Below are 18,071 nucleotides of genomic sequence, written 5' to 3' on the forward strand. Positions count from 1 at the left end.
GAAAGATGCCCACCTCACCTCCCCCCCCTCAGGTGGATGTGCAGCAATCCCCAGGGATGGGCCCATGCTCCCATCCCCTCCCCCTGCTCCCAGAGGCACAGTCAAGAGGCTGATGGCTAGAAGCAGCTCCTTGAAGCTGGAAAGGGGAGAGGGGGAGGGAAAGGCGCCTGTGGGCTCCCCTGGCTTGCCAGGTTCATGTTCAGGCATGTGGCCAGGCAGCGAGTGCTGAATCACTTGTGGCTGACGCGCCCGTGAATCTGACCCGGCAGCTGCGGTTGTACTAACTACACAAACCATTGCCATGGCACTGAAAAGGGCAGCAAATCAGTTGCATTCCCATCCCCACCACTTTCTAGTCTCCGGATGTGCTGGGGGCATGGGGGATCTGGCACGGGCAGGGTACAGAATCCCTGCGGCAAGGAGTCCTCTGGCCCCACGCCCCCTTCTGAGAAGATCAGCCACACATGCCTCTTTCTGTGGGCAGGGGTGTGCCCCCTTTGCAATAGGCCCAGAGCCCTGGCATGCTAAGCTGAGACAGAGCTGGGGTGTACTGAGAGCACCCAGAGCATCTCCAATACCCCTGTTTCTGCGGTACCATGCCAGACCTTGGGTGCTCATCCCTCAGGCCTGATTCTCCATCACCAGGGCCCAGGGTTACCCATCCAACTGGGAAGCGTTTCATCTCCACTTGGCCCAGGTGAGTGGCCATCCCAGGAGCAGATCAGCCTTCGCCCAGCCAGCCCACTGCTCTGGGTAACCCCGCTGCTCCATCGAATGGAACATCCCGCCCCTAGCTTATGCTTCTAAAGGGGTGTTAGCTCAGTTGTTCCTAGGGGGGTTTTGCCATCCCCACCAGGGGAGGGGGGGGGGGAGCTACAGGACATCTGAGAATCAGCATGGGTTTAACGAGATCAGAACCTTTTCCTGTTCTTTTCGAAAGACGCCCGGCTGCTCCCCTCCCCGCAAACACCCAGCTCGTCCGCCACCGATTTCTGGCACAAGACTGGCTAGGTTCAAAGACTGCCCGGGCAGGCGTGTTCCTGGAAAACACGGCAGGTTCACGGGCAGGGACTTGGATTGCTGGGTTTAAACCGTCACTGCAGAGGTAAGCTAGCAGGTCATCTCCCTGATCAGCCGTGCTGGCCTTTTATTCTGCAGGTGGCTCTTTCCTAAATGACGGGCTCCATTGCAAAACATTGCAAATGACTTTGAATCCCCCTCCTCCCCACCCACCCCTCAAACCTCCATCCGGAGCGACAAGGTGCAGTCTACAGGTTTGGCTTATCCCCTCATGCCCGGGTCTTTCCAGTCTTGCATTATCTCCACTCAAGTCCCCAGCAAAACACAACCACCCCGCAACTCCTAGAGCTTTACAAATGTTAAAAGAGTAGGCTGCAAGCAGGGATGGTGGGGCAGGGTGTGTGGGGAGTGCTGGGGGTGTGTGTCGAGAGCATCAGCAGGGAGGGGTGTAACGGGAACCCAGGCAGGGCTGTGGGGCGGGTTTGTGGCACATCAGCAGAGCTGGCTGGGGTGGGGAATCCTGGGCTGAAAGAACATAGGGAGTTGCAAGTCAGGAGCGAGAGGCCGCAAGGGCCCTGAATGGGAACAGCAGGACACACAGGGGCATCGTTGCCCTCAGAGATCAGTGCCTTTCCGTCACTGGATTCAGCACCCTACAGCTGAGATCAGCATCTCCCATGACTGATCCCCCTCTCCTCCAGCCCCTGCTCCCCTTGCTGCCTCGCTCAGAGATTTCCTCTGCCTTTTGCAAACGCTGCTCTGACCTTTCACTTCACCCTAGCCTTGCTGAACAAGGGGAATCAGCTGTTCTGTAGGACAAAGGACAGTTCGGAGACTGAGATTTCCCCCCCTGCCCCCCACACACACCTAATATTTGAGTTGGATCCACCCCAGCGGGACCAGAGCACACATCTGGCAGAGCAAACACCTTTCACATGGCTGCCAGCCCTGCAATCTCAGGGCTCTTCAGCCGGGTATCAGGCTACTGCTGCCCGGCTAGGGACTAGCAACTCTGCAGGGGGACACAGGGTCACCCCGACCAGCTGAAACGAGCGTATCCCGCAAGCCAAAGAACCGATTCAATAGGGCTTGTCCAGAAAGGCAGAACAGATACTTAAACACCCGCCAGGATCTGGTCCTACGCACCTAACTCCATTGATTTCAGCAGATTGCAGGATCTGTGCCTTAGCCCTCTACTCCTGTTGCCAACGCATTACCGTTGGCTCACGCGTGAGAGGAGTTGGGCCGGTTTCAGCTCACACCCTGGCACAAGTGCCCCCCCCTCCCGATTCCCTCCCCTCCCCGTTGGTGCTCGGCAGCCCCTTGACTGGCAACTTCGGCACGATGGCCAAGAAGCAAACGAGCCTGCCTCCTGGGTAGGAGCTGCCCATTCTGCATCTGGCCATACAGCTTTCCACCTGCTGGGATCATCTATACTGCAACATAAGCCCCAGGTTCAAACTCAGGCTCAAGCTTCACCCCACTTCTGCCTACGCACAAATTGCACTGGTCCCGGGTCCCAGGACCCCATAGGGCCAGAGCGTCTGAGCCGGAGTCAAGCCCCAACCCAGGGCTCAAGCCCTGTTGCTTTGCAGTGTAGATGCAGCCCCCCTCCCCGGACTCTGGTAGGCCCTCTGGCCAGTCAAGGTTGCCCACCCTGCACCACAAACACAGGAGGTTTGGGATTCAGCTGGTTGGACTCAGGCTGACGTAATGCAGTGTGGACGCTGGTGCCCCAGGGTTCAACGCGTCCTAACCTGGTCACAAGCACGGGCAAGACGCTCAGGCCCTAGGTTAACACACACACAAACTGCTAACTTGAATCCGACTAACCCTGGGCTTAGTTTGCAGGGGAGATGTTTCTAACACGGGGCCAGAAAAGCAGGCTAGGGGAGCGTGGCGGGTAGGCCAGCGGGAAGCTTCGAGCACCCAGTCCTACAAAGCCCAGGGTCCCACGGCGAGGAAGGACGCCCCCGCGCTGCTTCCCAAAGCCGCCCTGCTCGGTGGCGTGCGGCAAGAGGACTTTCCAAGCCTTGCCCAGCATCTGAAAAGGCAGCAGTGGGGGTGCGGGCAGGGGGTAGGCAAACCCAGCGGAGAAGATTCTGCTAATGGGGGGGTGCGAACTCACGCTTCCCCTGCAGAAGCCGGCTCCGGGGCACGGGAGGGTTTAAACGAGCGTAAATGGCAGATTCTCGGTCACTCGAGGACGTCCGAAACTCAGCCAGAGGTCAGGGCTCTGTTACAGAAGTGGGTGGGGGAGGTTCTGTGGCCTGCAAGGGGCAGGAGGTCAGACCAGATGATCACAATGGCCCCTTCTGACCAAGAGGGCCTGAGGAACCAGAGCCATTCCCCACCCTGAGCCTACATAATCGGTCGCCCCCTCAGCTCTAGATCTTCTGGGAAGAGAAGCTGGGGCCAGAGCGAACGTGATAACTGCACGAGTGGCCGTGGGGAAGGGCGGCCCCTATTCACCAGTCGGTCTTGGAGCAGCCTTCACTTGGGAGGGCGTCCTGCAGACACGGCGAAGGGCGTCAGCCCTCGCGGCAGGCGGCCGCACGCTGGCTCCTCCGCAACCCGAGAATGCTTGAAAGACAAAAGGGGGAAGGAGGATCGCTGGAGGGGGCCTGCCAGGCTGCCGTTTAAACTGGAGCAAAACAAAAACAAAAAGGGGGGAGGGCTGTTACAAATAGGGAACAAAAGGGGGACTGGGGGTCAAGGAATGGGATATGGGGCCTTTCCCCTTTAGGGGGCACTGGTTCGAATCCCGCCCCAGATCAGGGGGAACTGGTGAGCTCAGGAAGGTCAAGGAATGGGGTACAAGGCTTTTCCCCTCTGGGGGTGCCGCCTCCAATCCAGGCCCAGGTAGGGGGGACTGGCAGGCTTGGTGGAACAGGAAACGGGATAGGGGGCCTTCCCCGCAAGGGACTGGCTCTAATCTAACCTATATTAGCAAAGTCGATGACTATCCAACATCCAGTGATTCGTGTGGAGCAGGCTGCTAGGTTTGAGTCTCGTTCCCGGTGGAGCAGCCCCCCCAGCACCCCACACATCCCAGCAGGGAGGGCCAGGAGTAACCAGGACCCCAGAGACGGAGCCTGCTGGGCAACTGGCTGGGGGTAATGATTTGGGGGGGCAGACCTGTGCTGTACCTATGTGGGGGGTACACAGAGCCCCTCGTTCTCCAGGGCTGTTCGTGCAGCAGAACCCAAGTGCATGAAGAACGGGAGGCACAGGTGAAACGAGTTGTCCGGTCTCAGTTCAGCGACTGCAGCTTGGCGGCTTTAACAGACCACAGTCCCCGCCCCCAGATGTGCCATTTGGATCCAAAGATGCGAACACAATAGACAGAGGGCTCTTCTGGGGAGAGCGCCCCGGCTGGCTAACCGCAGAGACAGGAAGCGGATGAGCGCAGAGGTACCAGCTGGCTCAGCCCAGGAAACGCAGCGGCTTGCTCGGCCCAGGCTGCTGCAACTCACTTCCAGCGAGCCGGGGCCTTGGCTTACCCCTCCCACCTGCCAGCTTTCCCCTTTCCACCATCTCCCAGTGCGGCACGCTGCCGACAGCCCCCCGTGCAGCTCCGAGCTGCACCCGTCCCAGGCGTGCAAAGCACACAGTGCCCGCCTTGGCGCCTGTAGAGAGGATCTTGGTCAAGTGGCAAGGGGATGGCAGGCAGGAGGCTGAGAGGTGGGGCAGCGGGTTACAGAACCTTCTCCGGTTCAAATCCCACTCCGGGCTAGGAGGGACCAAACATTCTTACCTGAGGCCGTTCGGTCTCCCACGTGGAGTGAGTTGGAAGGTCTCAGCCTTGGTCCTGGAGGAGGAACGTCTCCCTCCCGAAAGCTGCCCCCTTTGCTGACTGCCTCAGAGTGGTCACTGGGCAGCAGCTTCAGAGATGTTAAGGGCAGACCCGCTGTGGGCACGAAGCATCCCCTCCTGTAGCACCCAGGCCAGAGTTCAAGAGGGGAGGAAGGACAGTCGAAAGCCCCCAAGACGGGGAGTGGGAACAGCTGGGTTCCCAATTCCCAGCTCAGCCCCAAACTTCCTGTGTGAACCTGGGCCCCTTGCTGATCCCTGGGGCCTCCCTTCTCTGGCCTTAAGAGGGATGATGGAGCAGGGACTCAAGTACCTTCCCAGGGGGAACGCAGCAGCTACTAAAGACCTCCTTAATCTAGCAGAGAAAGACCCAAAGCCAGACCCAACAAGGCACTGGTTTTGAAGAGCGTGGGCAATTAACCCCAAGAACCAACCCCCAAAGGGAGAGCCGGATGCGGTCTCTTGACATCTTCAGATCCAGAGTGGCGTGTCTGGAAGAGCATGGGCCTGGCCCAGAGAAACCAGGGTGAAATTCTCCAGTCGCACATAGGCTGAAGATGCCCTTATGCTGCCTTCTGGCCTTAGAAGTCTACGGGCACGTCTATGCTGCCATAAAAAAACCCCATGGCTCCCAATCCCAGCGCCTGGGCCAGCCATGGGTCCTTGATTGCAGACATTCCCTACTTCCGGGGGACATCTGTCCATTGTGAGGCACTCCCTACCTTGGACAGCTCAGACTCAGACTGCCATCAATGGAGGGAAGTGGGGGGGGGGCGCACAATGCAGGGCTCTGCTCCCAGGCCCTGGCAAAGCCAGTCCCGTCACCAAGCTGAAGGCTTTTGACCTGCCTCTCTCCTTCATGGACCTGTGTGGTGGGGTGCAGGTGGAAGGGGAGTTTGGGTCTAAAAGGTTTGATCTCTCATTGGCCTGGAACAGCATGGCCTCAAGCGGCTCCCCTGCACTGGCCTTCCCCACTCAGCCCAGGATAACGCTCCCTACTGCTGCATAACCCCACGCATGGAGATATGAGGGGTGCGAATGAGAGAGATTCAAGAAACAACCTAAATATTCATACTCAGGTTGGGCCCAAAACCAGGGCAGGGTTGCAATGCTAAAAATGGGGGAATGGAGTCTAATGGATAGAGCAGGGGGCTGATAGAACCCAGGAGTCCTGGGTTCTATTCCCAGCTTTGAGAAGACAGTGGGGTCTAGTGGTTAGAGGAGCTGGGGGCTGGGAGCTAGGACTCCTGGGTTGTTCCCAGCCCTTCCATGGACTCTCTCACTTTAGGCAAGTCACTTGACCTCAGTTTCCCCATTTTCAAAACAACCCCCAAGGATTGGCTTAGATTTCTGTCCCACTCCTTATGCACAGAGGGAGCAGTTCCCCTCTTCCCCCACCCCCTCTAGAACACAGAGGAGCCCACCTAGCAAAGAGGGAAAGTATAGCTCGGTTTTCAAAAGGGCCCAAGCCTGCTTTTGAGAATTTCTTGAGCCCCTCCCCCAGGTTGGGTTGGCAGCGAGAGGGGCCGCAAACTCCAAGATCAAACCCCTACTTGAGAGCTGAGAGCTGAGCCTGGAACCCAGGAGTCCTGACTTCTAGGTCCCTGCTCAGTAGTTCTGCAGGAAACAAGCGAGGCAGCGAAAAGCAGAAGGACCCGCTGTACAGAGAGGAGGTGGTTGGCTTAGTGGGTTAGGTGCAGGGGGGGGGGAGGGGTGTCACATGCATGCCCAGACGTTGGTGCAGCGAGCTGGCAATGAGATCAGCCGCCTCCAACACCTCCTGCGCCTGCTTCCACTCCTGAGTCACAGCCAAGCTTCGCCTCTCAAAAGAGGAACCGAAATGCTCAGTAAGACACCAGCCACTCAGTGCTTCCAACTGGCCCCCCGCAGCACGCTGTGAGAACCTCAGCCCCAGCTCAGCAAACCGAGCCAGAGAAGGGGGAGCCATACGGGGCCCAGAGCCCACCTTTCGGGGGCCTGCTTGACCCCACAGCCCCTGTAGGTACCCAGGGGTCCCGTCATCTTAAAAAGAAGGGATGCTTAACCAACCATGCTTGCTCTGAAACCTTGGGCCTGGTTCACTGATGCTTTGCACCTGCTGCACCCTTGTAAAATCACCCCCATTCTGAGGCCGTCGTTTTGTACCCCCAACTCCACCCAGTGCCAGCCTCTCCGCAAGGCATAGGACATTGGGCTCAGGCCTTCGTTTGAGAACCACAGAGCGCTGCTATGGCAGCGTTGGGCTTAGCTGTGACATGGCCCTTTTCAGGCCCCGGATCCCACCGTGCTTTACAAGAGACGGGTCACAGCCCCCTTTTAAACAGGTGAAGAAACTCCGGTGGCGAGCGGGGAAAGCGGTCAAAGTGACAGAGCCGGAAACAGACCCTGAACTGCAGTGGCCCTGTCCAGAGCTCTAACCACTGTCCCATGCTGCCTTGTTAGAGACACTTGTGGGGAGGGAATAAAAAACCAGGCCCTTTTATAGAGGGAAATCTCTGCATGAAAGTGAGAAATAAAGCACAGGACGGCAGCCAATACGATTTTTAAAAAAGATTTTCATTTGCATAAAGATTAGAAAGAAAAAAACCCCTTAAAAAAAACCCCTCACACAGTTTGAATGTCATGAGCCCTTTGAAACACACGGCACTTGCAGCCCCTCCGGCTGCAGGGAGAAATTTACCAACGAAAAATGGGAAATGCTAAATCTTCCCAGGTTACATGTACGGTAGAGAATACTTCCCCTGTGTAGCATCTCCCCAAGTAGATTACAGCCCCCAGGGGTTTCCAGCACATCTTACAGCTGGCTCTTAAAGTACCTTCGTTTTCCTTTTCGCAACAGTGGTACTCCAGTAAAGGCACAAGAGTCTCCAATTCTCTCCCCTTCAGGAGGAAGGTTTTAGGCAGCCCCACTTCACACAGGGAAGGTAAACGCTTCACCAGCTCTGGATCAGAACCAAACCTGACGCAGGATTACGGAGGCGGCCACCCACCGCACAGCAGGATCAGCTCCCACACCAGCGTACGCTCTTGAGAGGAACATCTGTGCAATGAGGAGACGCTTATTTCACAGCCCCAGCTCAGCCCGCTCCAGGGAGCGGAAACAGCCCTAGGACGCCCCCTTGCAGCAGCAGCTTCTGCTAAAGCCCTAGGGCCGGTGCGGCCCCCCCGCGCAGCGAGGGTTGCGCCCCGGGAATGCAGGCTGGGAAAGCCGGCACGGACCGTTAACATGGCCGATCAGCTGAGTTTGGAGGAAGAGTACATGGGACTCATGCTCTGCAGCCACCCCTGCGGTAGAAGCTGCTTGTGCCAGACGCACGCCCAGACTTAAGTGCTTTGGCCTGCTCACCCTGTACAAGATGCAGGAGCAGGGGGGTGGAAGGGGGGGGGAAAAAACCCAAGCCCGTTTCTATTTTCTGCAGGAAGAGGAGCCTGCCCAAAGAATCACAGCTGTCCCGCAGTAAACAAACAAGAGCCGCAGTCTCATCAATTCCAGCTTCATTTCAGCAGGGAGCAGGAGCAAACTGGGCCCCCTGTGCCAGAGGGGGAATTTTGGAAGGGGGTGGGGGGGAAGCAAAAGGAAAGAGACATGTACCAAACTGGAATGTTGGAGGAAATCTGCTCCTAAATCTGCCCATCACACACTCGCCTCTAGCCCTGTGATGGAACCGGCACTGCCCTGTGCCTCGCTTCTACCGTATCACGGGGTTTCTCGCCAGCCAAAACGTGCGTCAGATGGGGGGGGGGGGGAATTGGCACACCTGCACCTTTAAGGGCTAGTCCACAGGGCGAGTGCCCCCGCCAAAAAAGGTAATGCTGGAAGGCTTAAGGACAGAGGCAGCATCAGGACACCGGCTAGTCTCCCCTCGGAGTCAGGGCACGTCCTGCACCCTGCTCCGCACGGCCGAGCCGGGTTCGAACGAGAGGCAGGGACAAAGTTTACAAGGCCAAGCCCCGGGGAGAGGCGGCATTTGCAGAGTGGGTGGCACCGGGGCTGCCAGGAGCCGGCTTGCAACAAAAAGGGGCGTTGACTCCTCGGTAATTAGACACTCGGACACCTGAGGGGGGAAGGCACTGCTCCTTTTCCTAGTTATGATTCATTATCTCCCAGGGGGGCACGCCCAGGGAGTAGGTTGGGAGCCCGGCTGCAGGGATGGGAGTGTGGGATTTCCCTCAAGCGTTGCCCCCAGGACTCAGAAATAAGGAGAGGATGTGAGGACATGGCTCTAGGGAGACTCCTTCCAGACCAGTCCCTGCTCAAAGCCACAGCAGCTGGATCCTGGCAGGATGGGACGGCACATCTTAGTGGATGTGTGTGGCAGGCGGAAAGGGTGGGGTGCGAACAGGCCTCGGGCGGGGCAGGCAGAGGCCAGGCAAAACTCATTCCAGCACTGGGTTCGGTTGGAGCAGCACCCACACAGTGGAGGAAAAAGGGAGTTTAATCCACTCCCTCGTCTAGCAGGTTTCGCAAGGTGGCAGCTTTGCCTTGCCCGCCTCCCCGACGAGCGAGAAAAAGGCCCACGAACCAGGGGCTGGGCGCGAGCCGCCTGAAATCAGAGTGGGCAGGGGGCCCCAAGGGGGAAGTGCTGCGTGTGTGAGGGTTAAGAGGGAAGGGGAACAGCTCCAGTTTGGCATGGCCGCTTTGCACCCTCCCTCCAAGGAAGGGCAGGGCTCCCACCAAACGGTGCTACCCCCCCCCTCCATTGCTCCTCCCCTTCCACCAGGATCATCAGCCTCTGCTGGATGCAGTTTCCTTGGCAACAGCCCCTGCCACCTTGTGGGCATTGGAGGAGGATGCTAAGAGGACAGAGCGGGGAGGAGCTGGGGGGCAGAGCCTGTCACCCCATAGGAAGAGGGGCCGGGCCAACAGCTGCAAGCCAGTGCCACTTCCACTCCTCCCAGCGGAAACTGGGAACAGGACTTTCCCTAGCCATGGGCCCCCCCCCCCAATGTGGTGGGGTCCTCTCTCTACACACACTGGCCCCTCCTCCCTTTGCCCTGGGAATACCCCACCAATAGGAAGTGAAATCATATCCCAGAGACTAAAGGGGTCCCTTCCCCCAAACATTCCCATCAGGACCCCCTTGCTTGGCTTCAGCAGATCCTTGGGGTATTGGCAGCCCATGCCTGGGCTGGTCACAAACTGGGAGGCCTCTATGGGCAGATGGCCTGGAGCCAATGCAGGGGGAAACCTGTACCCCAATTGATAAGCTGGGGGGAGGAGGAGATGGATGCGAGGCATTTACCAGGGAACCCCCTGCCCCACCCCACCCAGGTCCCAGCCTGCAGCTCAGCAAAGGACAGAGCTTTGGAGGAGTCCCAGGGAAGGGGTGCAGCCACACCCACAGATTAACTACGATCCCAGCTGGGCCTGATCCAAGGCCCACTGACATCCCAGGAGACGGACGCCCCCTGGATTTCCACCAGCCCCGTGGCCGCATTCCCCACAAACAGGAATGTAAGCCAGCAAGGACAGGTAGCCCCAGGATTCAGGGGACAGCCACTCCTCTAAGGCGGCTCTGATGAATGGGCTCTTTGATTCCCACCGCCCACGTGCTGGGGAAACTGGTTTGGGCGGAGACATGTGGGCGTGTTTGCGTCTCCCCAGGACACCAGCTCTCCTCCTGCCAGGGTAAGCTAGTCACCAAGGCGTGCACGGCCCAGTCCCCTCCCACACATGGGACAGCCCTCACACCTCACCCGGGCTGGGTCAGTGGCAGAGAAGAATGGCAGGGCAGGGGGATAAATAAGGATCATCCGAGATTGAGTTTGATCAGGGCACGCAGCTGTCACTCCCAACAGGCAAGGACATTCTTATATTCGTGGATTATTGGGCAGCTGGACGGGGGACCCCCATAAGCTGCTCCCATGAACCTGCCACTCCAATGCAAAAATCTTAAGTGCCTAGTATGAGAGATCTCCAACACTCCCACCGCCCCCCAGTTGGTTCTGCAGACCACCAGGACATAAGGAACGGGATGGATTCTGTGAACCACAGGTGAGAAGGGCTGCTGTCGAGGGCACCCCAATAGCACAAGATGATCTGCCCCTGTTAACATAGCTGCGGGGGAGGAGAAGGAGAGAGTCTACACCCATCCCCCTGCTTCCCAAGTTAATTAAATAATAAAACTCTACAGGATTTACAATCAGAAACAAGAAAAAAACTGGCTTGCATTCAGATCTAAAGAGCCACCCCCCCCCAAGCCCGCAGCATTCACAACACCCCAGGCCCCCCATTTTAGAGGGCGGGTGCCAAGGTACCATAGCAGGGATCCAATCCCACCCCACCAGCAATTCTGAGACAGAGAGAGAGAGAGAAACAGACAAGTGGGGGAGGATGGGGCTATGGGGTGGGGATGGGGAAATAAAGTTTCATTGGTTAGAGACTCGTGCACGGGCTCAGGTACAAAAAGCCAGGATTAGGATTTGTAATTGGACGTCAGCCACATCAGACCTTCGCAGAGTCCTTCCCCGGACGTCGCGCACGAGGGCTGGACATACCAATTCCTGTCCCTAATACGCGTCAGTCCCAATTTCTCCTGGATTTCGTGGGGCTTCATGGCATCGGGCAGGTCCTGCTTGTTGGCGAAGATGAGGATGATGGCGTCACGCATCTCCCGGTCGTTGATGATGCGGTGCAGCTCCTGCCGGCCTTCGTCGATCCGGTCACGATCGGCGCAGTCCACCACGAAGATGAGCCCCTGGGTACCTGTGTAGTAATGTCTCCAGAGGGGCCGGATCTTGTCCTGGCCCCCCACGTCCCAGACGTTGAACTTGACATTCTTGTAGGTCACCGTCTCCACGTTGAAGCCCACGGTGGGGATGGTGGTGACCGACTGGCCCAGCTTCAGCTTGTAAAGGATGGTGGTCTTGCCGGCTGCATCCAGCCCTAGCATCAGAATCCGCATCTCCTTATTGCCGAAAATCTTGGACAGCATTTTCCCCATGGCTGCAGGCAAGCAGCAAAGTCCATACAAGGCTGGAGAAAGAACACAGAGAGATGAAGTCAAGTGCAAGGCAAGGGCCTGTGATCTGCCTAGCCTCGGGCCCCCTTCCTGCACTCCACCCCACCCCACCCCGAGGCAGGTCACTGCAAGGCACCAGTACTCAGAAGGTGGATGGGCCGGGATGCAGGAGATCTGGGCTCATATCCCAGCCCTGCCACCAATTCCCACTTGAGCTCTCGAGGCCTCAGTCTTGCCCATCTGTAAAATGGGGAAAACACTGTCTCCCCACCCTTTGTCTGCTTAAATGGGAAGCTCCTTGGGGCAGAGGAAGAAGCAGGCCAACACGTCACAGCACCTACGTGCTACTGGTAGCCATGAATCTAACACAGAAACCGAGGCCCTCCAAAGCATTCAGGCTTGGTCTAGCATAGTAACATTTCGCCCACCTGGATCACAGAGGATCTCAAAGCTCTTTAACTCCTCCCCCATTTCACAGGTGGGCAAAACCAGAGGCAGAGAGGACACAGCAGGTCACACAACAATCAAGGTCTTGTTCCTACAGTCCCACCTCCCAGTCCCCTGTTCCAACCTCTAGCCCTCACTCCCCTCCCAAAGCTGGGAATAAAAGCCAGGAGTCCTGACTCCCAATCCCTCCCCTCCTAGGAGCGGAACCCAGGAGTCCTGAGCCACCCCCATCCTCACCACCACTCCTCATAAGGAGCCAGATATTAACAGCAAACCAGGAATGGATCCCACACCTCTGAGGACAGAAGCAGACCTGTAACTAGTTTAGCCAAACGCAAAAGCTTGGGGAAATGTCACACCATTACTGAAGTCTCTGGCCCAGATCCTCAAGAGGAATTTAAGCACTTAGCTCACACTGAAATCAGCGGTGGTTTGGCCTTGCTGCAAAGAAGCCAGGATTACCCCAGAAGTACAGGCGGGGCAGCTCCTAACACCAGCTGTTCATTGCTACCCTAGGGGAAGGAGCCAATTTCTCCACAAAGTCCATGGGGAGCAGAGCCTCCCTCCCCCCATGGGATCCTGCTAAGCCAGCATCTGATTAGACAGAGAACAAGCCCAGAGCAGCCTTGAAGGTCAAACTCGAGGGAAAGTTTCCAGGAGATGGAAAATACCCATCATCTGGGCTGGGCTGCCTTGCCCCCAGGGCACAGCAGCTCCAGCCAGCATCTGCCCCCCTTTGTCCCACCCCGAACAGTTCTTCTCCTCGTCCGTCTGTCCTTCCCAAGCTATGGGAGGTGAAAGACTCCTTTCGCCAAAAAGGAACCGGGGTAGGAAGGCAACAAACTCTGAGCCCAATTACCTCCAGAAGGTCAGAACACACAGTAGCAATCTCAGTGTCTCAAAATTCCACCGTGGGAATTGGCTCCTTGATGCCACACCAATCTGCACCCTTTTCGTTAAACTGGTTTAACGGGACACCCCCCCTCCCCCTCACCTCCCGTGTGGGCGACTCTCACGACACTTTAAGAGCATCTTATTTTGGTTTAGCGGGCCCCTGTCCCTTGTTTGCCTTGAACCGAAATCAGGCCATCAGAAATAGCTTTAGGCAAGCCCCTAACTAAGCTGTTACTCTGCACCTGAAATCCAAGCACCTGCCCAGGGGGCTGCCCCCAATTTAACTGGCTTCGTGAAACCGAGGCAAGTTTGTTGAGGTCCCCCAGCATGGCCCCTCCGAACCCCCTCCTCCCTGCATGGGGACCCGTAGGAACCCAGACAAGAAAGGCACCGAGTCCCTTTCCCGGCTTACTGTCGGTCGCCCCATCACAGAATCCCACCCATAAACGGCTCAAATTCCAGCCGAAAGCCAGTTAGGTTGTTTGTCCCCACAGCCCCTGCTGGGGTGCTCTTCCAAAGCACCCCCCTCACTCTGATTGGTAGAAACCTTCTGACTTCCAGCCTCGGATTTCCTCCCAGCCAGTTTATCCCCATTCGTTCTTGTACCAACTCTGTCCTTGAGCTTTATCTGCTCCTCCTCCCCCCCCCCCCACGTATTCCTGGCTCTGCCTCAGGCCTGCTGAGTTGCTGCCTCCTCTGTGCCTCAGTTTCCCCAGCTTGACACAGGAATAACGATACCGTCCTCTTTCAGAAAGGGCTTTGAGATGGGCTGATGAAAAGCTCTAGATCGATAAAAGCTATAGATTATCATACCGGCATGTAGAACGCATACCAGTCCCCTGAACAAAATAAGTCATACCAACCACAGGAGGTGGGGGGGGGGGGGGGAGGTGCAGCGTAACTGTGTCTACACTAGGGCTTTTGCTGGTCTAAAAAAGTCCTTCAAACCCCGCTAGCTGATCTTGCTGTACTGGCAAAAATTTCGAGCGCAGACCTGACCTTTGAGCCACAGAAATTGCTCAATGAGGGTCCAACTCTCCAGCAACTGTCCCACTCCCAGCATGGTACAGCAGAAGGGACCTGCTTTGCGAGCTCCAAAATGGCCCCCACAAGGAGCCAGAGGGAATCTCGACCCACCTGTCAAGCCAGACCCAACCCAACTTTTATAGGTTCCCTGGCTCAAGCAAGCTCTTCCACCCTGCAAAGTGAGCTCAAAAGGCTGGCTGCCCAGTTCTGCACATGTGGCTTCCCCCCCCCACCCCAGAAGCTTCTGTCCCCATCAAGCGGGACAGCTGGGCCGAGGGTTGGAGGAAGACTGGATTTAATTTTTTTTAAACCTCCAGTAAGACACTGGAGAGAATGGGGACAGGTGCGCCGTGCTGCCAGCAAACTCAGACAAACCACTGATTCTAGCAAGAGTCTCTCTGGGACTACATTTTAAACCCAGGCCAAGGAAAGAGACTCAGGACACCCCCCCCCCGAATTTGGTTGGGAAAAGGAAAAAAACATATCCCCTCCCCAATCAGCAGAGCAGCTGGTTGCTACCGGCACCCAAGTCAGCACTGGAAGAAAAAAAAAATCGACCACTTCCCCTTTCTTCCTGCCCCCACCCACAGCAAGCAAGTTTGGGTTTTTTCCGGGGGTGGGGTGGGGGGGGTGCATGTGCTGCTGTTTCCGGACAGGGAGTCGTTTCTAGGGCTCTTCCTGGCCGTTTTAATTCAAACCCCGCAGATCCACCCAAGCAGTTTCAACCCTTGGGCACACACACGCCTGTTCCTCCTCCGCCTGTTCCTCCTCCGGGATGCGCTGGGAAAATATTTCACACCAAGGAGGGGGAGCAGAAGAAGAGACCAGGACACCCCTTTAATCGGATCACTTCCCCCTCCCCTTCCAAACTTGAATTCAACCCCCCCCAGCCCCACCCGTGAGAAGTTTCAAGCCTTCCCCCGTCAGACTGGAGTTCAAATCCTCCCCTCTCCCCCGACCACATGCGCCCATCAGAAGTTCACACTCGCCTCCACACCCCCCCGCCTCACCCCTTAATGTGTGGGGGGGTATTTTCAAAGCAAGAAGCCGGCGGGGGGGGGGGGGAGAGGAAGGAAACCCTTTAATTTGATCGTTTCCCCCCCCCCCCATTCGAGGGCTGGTATTTAGGTTTTCACTAAGCGATCAATGCATATCCCCCCCCCACCCCCGCCCCCCATTGCACTGTATATGAGGGGGGCGGGGGGGTCCACCCCCTCGGTACGCGAAGCGGAAGGGGGTTTCCAGGGGGTACCCCCGCCCCGGCTCCAAGCCCCGCTCCGCTTCCCGGCCGCGCCCAGCCCCACTCACCCGAGCGGGGCGGAGGTCAGCGGCACCCCAGCGGCTCCCCGCGGCGGGCTCCGCCGCGCCCCGGCGTCGTGGCCGCTTCCAACTTCCGAACGCGATGTAACAATTTTCAGCGTCTCGACGTTCCAAAGCGGGGCTGCCCGGCCGCGGCCGCCCGCGGGCTGCTCGGCATCGCCCCGGCCCCGAGGCGCGGCGGATCCGGGGGGGGGTTTGCTGCAGGGAGGCCCCGGCTGCAGGATCCACCGGCCGCCGTGTGGCCCCGCTCCGGTCCCGGTCCCGGCCCTGGCCCGCCTGCCTCCAGCCGGCGCCGCGCTCTGCCCGCCTGGGCGTCCCGGAATGGAAAGGGCGCGGACTGGGGAAAGGGGGGGGCGCCCCGCCCTTTTGACAGCCGTGCGCATGCTCCGGAGCTCTTAAAGGGACCCGACCTCTTCCCCCCACCCCTTCCCGCTGTTTCCACCCAGACGAGGGTGGTTAATGGGGGGGGGGGGTTCTGGTCAGTTTTCCTGTAGAGAACGGGGAGCATCGGGGATTTGCTGGGCTGCTAGGTGAATACGTGCCGTGTGTGTGTGTGTAGGGCTGCTAAGTGAAGACGTGTGTATGTCTGTGTGTGTAGGGCTGCTGGGTGAATACACGAGTGTGTGTGTGCATAGGGCTGCTGGGTTAATGCACACACACCTGTGTGTGTGTAGGGCTGCCAGGTGAATACGTGTGTGTGTAGGGCTGCTGGGTTAATGCACACGTGGGGGTGGTGTGTGGCTGCTGGGTGAATACATGAGTGTGTGTGTGTGTGTAAGGCTGCTGCGTGACATGACGTGTGTGTGGCAATGAGCAGAAGCAGCTGAAGCCAATAAGCAATTGATTAAGACTCCGAGCAGCTCATGGGGCCCTGGTTTTGTTGTACCCCCAAACCACCCATCTTACTGACCATGGCCATTGCGAGGAGAGTCTTGGCATGTGTTAGGCTGGGATATTGTTTGGTTTGTGGCAATAATGCAGTGAGTATTTTTAGGGGATTGGTGAGGGATTGGGGGGAACCCAAACCATCCCTGCTCAGCCCCCACCCCTCTGGGGTAGCCCCCCCTGCGTGTGTGTTGCATTGTCCTTTAAGCTGTATTTCCCTTGATTAAAAAGAACGACCGAAAGAAAGAAAGGACCCATGAGAGGCTGGGGCTTTGCATGAATGAAAGTCAAATGTGACATGCAGAAGGACGAGTTACACACCAGGGTGGGGCTCAGGCTCCAGCCACTTACAGAGCAAGTGTGTGACACGAACATTGAGACTCGTCATACACCAGAGGTAGGGTGAGGGGGTGAGTCAGCTACAAGCCAGCTACCCTGTGACGGGTGTGTGACTCCAGCCTTTGGACGAGTTATACACTCGGGACAGGGTGTGTCGTGTGTGTGACACTAGCATTTGGAATAGTTCTCCGCTGGCAGCGGGACTGGCTCTTGAACTAGCTGCAGACTCTTGGTCGAGTTACTTGTGCATGACACTAGTGCTTGGGCGGTGCACTGAATTGCCCGGTGCCTCAATTTCCCCACTTGTAAGATAAGGATAGTGATTCTTCCTTTACCTCATTTCTCTAGGCTGTAAAATGTTGGGGGCAAAGATTGTTTCTCACGATGAGTCTGGGCAGCGCCCGGCACGATCGGGCTCTGATCTCAGTTGGGCCTGTCTCTGAGTTCTAGGATAATAACAACACAGGTAACAAGACGACTCAGAAGAGAAACTCAGATTCTCAAGGTGGGGGCAGGGGTGTGAGAGCAGGAGGATTCCCCTCCACACGCCCCCCTCTCAGTTTCTCACACACACATGCACTGAGCTGGGGAGCTTGAAAGCAAATTCTCCAAGCCATGAGGCTGCAGTAACCGAAGGGCTGTTCGCAGAGGGTGGGGTGGCGAGGAGAAAAGGGAAGTAGAAGAGGCAGGTGCCGGTCTTGCATTTGCACATATTTCCTTCCACCACGCCCCAAACAAAACCGAGACGATCTTGCTGATGTCACTTCATTTTGCATCCGGAGGAAAGGCGGGGGGGAAGGTCCAATAAGACCAGCCAAGTGAGCTGAAGATTGTTTTAAAACTAAAAGGAGATAAGACCATGCACTAGGTACCAGGGTGCCAGGATGAGATAGATTAGATAGAGGGGGTGTGTGGGGACAGATAGGTAGAGGGGGTGGATGGGGATGGATAGATAGATATAGATGATGGAGTATATGGGGATAGATAGATAGATAAGCTCCAGATGTACATGGGGATAGACAGCCTCAGCCGTATCATCCTTATATGCAATGGCTGGGAGTTGAAGCCAGACAAATTCAGACTGGAAGGAAGGCACGTGCACCGTTTTAACGGTGAGAGTAATTGACCATTGGAACAATTGACCAAGGGGCATGGTGGATTTTCCCTCACTGGCTGTTTTTCAATCAAGCTGGGATGTTTTTCTAACAGATCTGCTCTAGGAATTATTCAGGGGCAGGTCTCTGGCCAGTGCTGTTCCGGACTTGGAACCTACGAATCTGTGATGGATTCTGCTTGTCCATTGCACCGTGAAGTCCGTATGTAATTGGCTTGTTCACCATTCCATTTGGAGGCCTCCTCCCGTCA

General features: G+C 57.1%; 1 protein-coding gene across 1 annotated transcript; it reads right to left on the reverse strand.

The window, feature by feature from the left end:
- Positions 1–7,368: 7,368 nt before the first annotated feature.
- On the reverse strand, positions 7,369–15,814 carry LOC125628262 (ADP-ribosylation factor 6). Its single transcript, XM_048833182.2, has 2 exons — positions 15,471–15,814; positions 7,369–11,809 (listed from the first exon to the last, which is right to left on the reverse strand). The coding sequence occupies exon 2, from the start codon at positions 11,775–11,777 to the stop codon at positions 11,250–11,252; it is 528 nt and encodes a 175-aa protein (XP_048689139.1). The 5' UTR covers positions 11,778–11,809; positions 15,471–15,814; the 3' UTR covers positions 7,369–11,249.
- Positions 15,815–18,071: the final 2,257 nt, after the last annotated feature.

Source organism: Caretta caretta, chromosome 23 (genome assembly GCF_965140235.1).
Source record: "Caretta caretta isolate rCarCar2 chromosome 23, rCarCar1.hap1, whole genome shotgun sequence".
Classification (NCBI taxonomy): Eukaryota; Metazoa; Chordata; order Testudines; family Cheloniidae; genus Caretta; species Caretta caretta.